The 7,484-nt window shown below is 35.0% G+C and overlaps 1 protein-coding gene across 1 annotated transcript; it reads left to right on the top strand.

The window, feature by feature from the left end:
- Nucleotides 1-3,386: 3,386 nt before the first annotated feature.
- On the top strand, nt 3,387-6,731 carry LOC18430818 (polygalacturonase At1g48100). Its single transcript, XM_088862158.1, has 8 exons — nt 3,387-3,751; nt 3,948-4,076; nt 4,177-4,334; nt 4,429-4,468; nt 4,807-5,014; nt 5,200-5,281; nt 5,405-5,513; nt 6,112-6,731. The coding sequence occupies exons 1-8, from the start codon at nt 3,440-3,442 to the stop codon at nt 6,517-6,519; spliced, it is 1,446 nt and encodes a 481-aa protein (XP_088718284.1). The 5' UTR covers nt 3,387-3,439; the 3' UTR covers nt 6,520-6,731.
- Nucleotides 6,732-7,484: the final 753 nt, after the last annotated feature.

The following is a 7,484-nucleotide window of genomic DNA, read 5'->3' as shown; positions in this document are numbered from 1 at the left end:
TGGAGGTACAACACTTTCTTTTTCTTTTTTTCTCTTTGTGAGGCCACCCCCTTATATAAACCGCATAATGAATGTAGGCATCATTGCTGCTAATATAGTCCCTATTATTGAAAAATGTAGGCAATATTATCCTTATTATATCGGTTCCTATTTTCGAAATCATCCATTTTTATACAGACATTACGTCTTAAAAATATTATAAAAATATTTCAGCATTTGCTATATCTATACATTCTAGTATATCTATTTTTCTTCAAATGGAAAGTTATCGAAAGTTATATTTAAAATATAAAATAATAATAATAATAAATAAATAATTAAATAAATAAATAAAAAATAATAATAAAACCCTTCTTTTAAGGAGTTTTCTTGGCCAAGTACCAGTCCCCTAAAGGTCACAGATTAATAAGGGTTTCTAAATCTTGCTTCTCAACCAAAAGAAAGAAAGAATGCGTTCGTCCCTGCCTTTTCATTCTAAAGAGATACTAGGATGTGCTTCCTACCCTAACTCCTAGGGTTTTCCCTGGGTCTCACAATTAATTCAGTTTATTAATTTCAATTTTCACATTTATGAGAAAGGGACCAGGGTTGTGGTGCTAGCTCCCCCACACCATAGTCGCCATGTGGTGGTTTGACATTACCCTACTAACACCTTCAAAAACCTAACTCAATTGTTTAAAAAAATGAGTAGCCCCATGTCTTCCCCACTCAATTACCCTAATAATAATAATTCAATTTGGAACGGACTATCTTAATAATAATGAAATTAATATACTCAAGATAATATTATATTGTTTGGTTTGGGATATGCATGTCGTATTATGTATAATATTATTTAAATATTTAAATTTTTATTATATTAGCTATTTCTAGCCAAAAATATGTATTTTTAGCAAATCACTTTGAATAAAATAAAAACAGCTTTTGAAAAAGAAAGACTTATAAAACTACCTATGAATTTATTCTAAATAAATAGATACTACCAAATAATAGATAATTTATCATTTGAATAAATTCTACTAAAGAAATGAGTTCATCCAAATATGTCCCGTTTAAAATGTAAATATTGCCTTCTCATCCTTGAGAGAGAGGGTTGGATTAGGGGTGGTAAATTGGTCACGGACCTGACCTGGAAGCCAACGACTGGACCCAACCTAAGTCCTGGTATGGGTCCAAAACTTGGACCCGACGGGTCCGGGCCTGGGTCCTGGTCCATGTAGACTCACTTGAATAGTGTTAATATTTAAATAACATTTAATATATAATATTTTAATAATATTTAAATAAATATAACTATAAATATTAAGTTATAATATTTAAATAATATATATATATATATATATATATATATATATATATATATATATATATATATATATATATATATATATATATATATATATATATATATATATATATTCAATATAACATTTAAATACATATTTTTTTTGTTTTTGGGTCAGATTCAGTCGGATGGTCCAGTTGGGTCCTGATCCGGGCCGAATAACTTGGCATCGGGTCCAGGTTTGTCGGCCAATGGAGAGTATGTGATGTCATTACAACTGCCGTAACTTCCACACCAGAGGGGCAAACACCTCGTTGTGGTCCACCGCTTGCAATAAAAGAAAGGGAGACAATGGTTGTCAAACATATGAAAATTGGTGTCGTTCTCTCTACATGCATGTGTGAACCATATCCAAAAGATGCCAACCTTTGGTCCCCCTAGGGCCCTATAACCCCTTAAAAAGTGTAATGTATATACACCCATACTCTAATAAAATTACCACATTACCTTTATCACTTTATTTTATAAAATTTGCCAAAAGGGAAATCCCTTTATCTGCTTAATTTTTAAAACTATGCTTCTTTTGATTTGCTGATCCAGCACTTTATCACAATTAAATAACCAAAATGGGTGAAATGGAGTGGCCATTATTAAATACAAATATTTGGGGAAATCTTTTAGTGGAATTGATTGTAATATCTGAAAAGTTAAGGTGTAACTTACAGATTCCTTTTTCTGTGTCTTAGCTTAAGCCCGAACTTGTGTCCCCTTAAATTCCCCACTTCTGCCGAAAGGGAAAAGGGGGCATGGAACACTTGCTTTTTAGGAATAAATATTTGAAATTCTTTGTATTTCATATTTCTCTAGCATTTGTATACTCCTCTCCCTCTCTCTCTCGGTCTCGGATAGCAATGGCCCGTTCCAGCCAGGCCCAGCCCGGCCCTCTTGTTATTTTGTTTTTTTTTTTTTTTTCTTCATTTGGAAATAGCAGAGAGACCAATACCTCATAATTTTTTTAAAGTACATGGTCCGATATCGGAGACTTCAAACACAGTTCCTAAAAAGAAAGCATATACGGCTGTCTGATATCTCTAATATTAGACTGCCCTACTACGAACTAGTAATTCAACTGACAATTATGTTCTAGATGGTATATACTTAAAAAAATAAAAAATAAAATAAATTGGTCTGATGTTTTAAACTTCGAACCCAGAGGTAAAAGTTTTAAAAATAGAAAAGGACTAAAACAAGAAGCACCTATATGATGTTGTAAATATCATTTTGGTGTACCTTTGTGTAAGTTTTCTATAAATTTGGATCAATCCATAATTATTATATTTAAGTATAGTACGAACATATTTTTTCCAAATAAATTAAATAAAAAATTATATTCAAGTTAACATGTTAACCGGCCAAAGGCTGCATCCGAGTAACTAGAAAACTAGCTAGTTCAACCAGCCTAACTGAGCAGGTCCCGACTGGTTCAAAAAGTGTCAAAAAATAAAATATAGAAAACATATTCAAAAATAATGAAAAATATATTTAAAGTAAGATTAAACGAAACACATCCAAATCAAGTTGAAAAGTAGTAAAAAATTTGATTTTAAAAAATTGATTTATGTCCAGGGTTAGTTTCAAAAAAAAATAGGAACATGAAAAATAAGTATTCAAGGCCCGGACACTAAAATATTCAAAAAACACACTATAAATAAATCCCATATTTTTAGGATTTTATATTTTTTTGACCCCTTATTTTCTACCATTTTGTATTTTTTAAAAAAATATTTTTTTAAAATACCTAACCGGACCACTAAAACGAACCAAAACCGGATTGGCCAGTGCCCGGTTCCTGCTTGACCGGCTGGTTCCGAGTTGGACCAACCGAGTTTGCGAACACTGATCTCTTTCTCTCTGCATTTTAAGGAACAAAGGACCACAATCTCGATGTAACTCAGAAGTATAATCGGAAAGTTTGCACTCAAAGTCTTTCACTCATGCTTTTCTGCAGGGATATTCTCAAACAAAACCAGGCCAAGGCTGCAAAAGAGCACAACCACTCTCTCTCTTTCTCTCTAAAAAATGAAAAACTCCAACTTCTGAAGCGCCTTTTCTCTCCTTATATATTCAAACTTGGCCACATTCTCTTCTTCTCACATGACAAGCACATTGCTCTGTCAGAGCTTGAAAACATTGCCAATTCAGAAGGAAATGGTGAAGAAATGCCCATTCCCTTTGGTTTTCTTTGTTCTCATAGGTTTTCTTATATTGGGCTCTTCTCCATTGCTTGTAGAAGCAAGGAGCAAAGCTCATAAACATCATAAGAAAAGAGGGAGTGAGTCTAAGAAGGATTCACCTGTTTCTTTGCCTACTCCTCCTCCATACTATGGTTCTTACCAGCCTACACGCACCATTTTCGACATTCTCTCTTTCGGGGCCAAGGGAGACGGTGTTTCAGACGACTCCAAGGTCTCAAAAGTTTCGCTCTTCGAATAAATATGCTCTTTTTCTCTCAGTTGTACTCATTTGTTATGATTTAAAGTAGAAAAGAGGCTATGACTAAGTTATATAGATAACAAGTCTCTGTATCTCTTATTCATACTGGTTTAAACTTAAATTCTAGCATTATATATGTGAACTCACCAAGGGGAATGCTATAATTCAGTCACTTTTAGCAGCGTGGCGAGCAGCGTGCAAGGTTGGTTCAGCTATTGTTGAAATTCCATCAGAATTCCGGTTTCTCATCAGTGCTGTAACATTACAGGGACCTTGCATGCCTCAACTTGTTCTTCAGGTTGGTCATGGACTTAACTAACCAGTCCTCTCTCTCTGTCATGTTACATAATAACTAGCAAATTCAGTATGCCTAGCTCATTTTCGAAGATTCATAACAGATAGATGGAACAGTTATAGCACCAAGCCAATTGAGCGCATGGCCAAATAATGGTTTGCTACAGTGGATAAATTTCAAATGGGTTCAAAATTTCAGTATCCAAGGAACTGGTACCATTGATGGCCAGGGCTCAGCATGGTGGGGCATACCAGATATCCAGTCTGAGAAGGTATGTTACTGTTTCTAATGAAGTTTTCTATATCAAAATGATAAATGCATTTACCTATTATGATGAGGGGTCAATGCAGTTTAGTGGCAAAAGCTCCAAGTATATTCCATCCACAAAGCCAACAGTGAGTATTATAAACTCTCTCAACTTACACCTGTGAAAGCTCTAGTTATAGTTAGCTGCAAAATTTGAGCTTAGGGACCGTTTAATTTTAATGTAAGGACATCATAATCTCTCTTGTCTTTCAGATTTCAAATCGGGTGACTGTCAATATGTCATTGACTAGACTTCAAAGTATTTTGAGACACCTCATGCCATCTAATTTGACTTCTAATGGCTAAGAGCAATCATAACCTCCTTATAATACACCATCCCTTATTAATTTCTCAACCGATATGCTTCTAATGAACAGTCTAAACTGATTTTTAGTCTTTTTGTTTCTGATTTTACAAAGTTATGCAGGCTGTGAGGTTCTATGCGAGCTATAATGTAACAATTCGTGATGTTGCTATTATAAACAGTCCACTGTGCCACCTGAAGTTCGATAACTGTGGTGGTGTTAAGGTTTTGAATATTACAATTTCTTCTCCTGGTGATAGTCCAAACACTGATGGGATTCACATTCAGAACACCCAAGATGTCGAAGTTGAACACTCCACAATAGGATGTGGTAAAATTCTCTCTCTCTCTATCTGGTAGTTAATTGGGGAAGAGGTCTTCTATTTGTGGTAGGTATTGAACTCAAGACATCATATTGTGACATCCGCTACCCTGCCCACCATGACTTCAGCCCCTCTTTTTCTCCAGACCAGCCATACAGATAGTAGTCTTCTAACATTTTGGAGATCTTGATAGGTGACGATTGTGTATCAATACAAACGGGTTGCTCCAATGTTAACATTCACCACATTAATTGTGGACCTGGTCATGGCATCAGGTGAAACTGAAACTAAAAGTTGTCTTTTATTCTTTCTCCTTTGGAATTTATTTGGTTCCTAAAGTTTTGCTATTATTTGTATGGAACCAAGTTAGTAGGTGCTAAAAAAGGTTGGTGATGCAGCTTAGGAAGTCTGGGAAAAGATAATAGCCTGGCATGTGTTTACAATGTCACTGTCCAAAATATTACCATCCAAGATGCTCTTTCTGGTGTCAGGATAAAAACATGGCAGGTGCGTTGAGAGAGAGAGAGAGATATGTCATTATTTGCATAATCCAACACAGAAACAACTCATAGAACAAATCTTTAAAGCAATGTTTTAAAAAATGGATCGGTAGCCCGGATCGCTCCTCTAGATTTCCAATCTGGTACGGTCAATTAGTAATCCGGATTGGTAGTCTAGAAAAAAATTTAAAAAAAAAATAAGTGGGACCGTTTCTGGTCAGTTTCATCAAAGAACTGACCAAAACCGGCCTTTTCAATGGTAAAGAAAATAAATTGTTTTTTTTAAAAAAAGTGGAACCAGTACTCTAAGAGGATTGGTTGGGGCTGGTTCTATTCCCAGTACGAACTTGCTAGAACCGACCAGTTCATGGGGGAATCCAGTTCAAGATTTTTTGCGGGAACTAGATTGGCCCAACCGATTCCCGATCCGAATCGACCATTTTTTATTTAGCATCGCCAATTTTTTAAACACTGTTTCAAAGACCCAAATCCATAATTACTTATTCACAAGTTACATAAAATAACTTCGAGGAGTCCAAATCCAGAATCACTCCATTTTTCATATGCTAAAATCCTTAATTACTTTTCCAAATCTCTTTTGTCAGGGAGGACTCGGCTCAGTCAAGAATATCTCATTTTCAGGCATTCAGGTGTCGAATGTGAGGATTCCAATAGTTATCGATCAATTCTACTGCGATAAAAAGCGTTGCAAGAACCAGACAGGGGCAGTGGAAATTGAAGGCATAAAATATGACCAGATTACTGGAACATATGCAGCTCAACCCATTCATCTAGCTTGCAGTGACGCTGTTCCATGTACTAACATTGATTTAAATGACATACAGCTTGAGCCATCACAAACCGCAAGGGGAATTCAGCAAGGCCTTTGTTGGAATTCATATGGGAAATCTCAGGCCCCTCTTATTCCATCAAGCATAAATTGTCTGCAAAAGAGTGGTAACCTTGCAAAGAGTATGAGGAAATCATCACACCCAAAGAAACAACCTTGTTGATTCTCTCTCTACATAGGAAATCTTTTAATCTTGATGCTTCCCTTCTGCAATTTATAGTGCAGAGTGGTGATGAAAATGTTTCAGTCTCAGAATGTCAATGTCTTTCAGGTGTGTTAGGTTATCATGTAACTTCTGATCCCACAGTTTTTTTATGGGCAGTGTTTCCCTGTACATTCAGATCCCTTTTTCTAATCCAAACACAAGTATGGGCAGTCCTTTTGGTTCTCTTTAACTGTAGGGTGTTTTTGTATAAGGTGCAAACATTAAACAATTAAGATAAGACAATTATCAAAGGGAAACACTGATATTGAGCCGAGGCTCTAAACAATCAAATTAAATCCCACCTCAAAAATTTCATTAGAAGAGGTTGTTTTGATGCTCAAATATCCTGATCATCTCGACATCAAGATACATGGACGTGAGAAAAAAAAATGGATTTTAAGTTTTGTAAATAGTGAATCTTGTAATGCATTTTGGACCGTCAATTTTCAAGTTTTCATAAATATGCTCGATCTACTCTATTTTTTGTGCTTTAAATTTTATAATTAGAGATGGAAATATATTTTAAGGCTATCACAAAGATTTCCAGTATTAAAACCACATTTGTCAATACTATTTAAAGGTGGGCTTTACTTTGATTGTTTAGATCCTCGACTCTATACAAACTGCACCCATTATCAAATCCTGCCCAAAGGTCCAGTTTTGGTATTGAAAACCTTTTGAATGACCTAAAATCTATTTCTTCCAAATTATAAAATTCAAAAAATTGTATAGATTGAGTGGATCGCTTTTTTTGTCATATATGCATCTCGATTTCAAAATCATCAATTAAAGGGTTTTTTAGCATCAAATCAACCTTTTCTAGTACATTTTTGAGATACACCTTACTTCTATAGTAAAAAGTTGGACCTTATAAAAAGTTGGACCTTATGTAAATGTTTTCTGAAAGTGTATATATGCCATGT

This window comes from Amborella trichopoda, chromosome 3, assembly GCF_054954075.1.
Source record: "Amborella trichopoda isolate Santa Cruz 75 chromosome 3, AtrichopodaSantaCruz75HAP2 v2.0, whole genome shotgun sequence".
NCBI classification, from domain to species: domain Eukaryota; kingdom Viridiplantae; phylum Streptophyta; class Magnoliopsida; order Amborellales; family Amborellaceae; genus Amborella; species Amborella trichopoda.
The sequence above is the reverse complement of the archived record's forward strand: the minus strand, read 5'-3'. Positions and strand labels throughout refer to the sequence as shown.

Coding starts and splice junctions, on each gene's coding strand:
- LOC18430818 (XM_088862158.1), top strand. CDS start 3,440: ATGACAAGCACATTGCTCTGTCAGAGCTTGAAAACATTGCCAATTCAG. Junction 4,335..4,428: donor TGGGGCATACCAGATATCCA/GTCTGAGAAGGT, acceptor AATGCAGTTTAG/TGGCAAAAGCTCCAAGTATA. Junction 4,469..4,806: donor TTCCATCCACAAAGCCAACA/GTGAGTATTATA, acceptor AAAGTTATGCAG/GCTGTGAGGTTCTATGCGAG.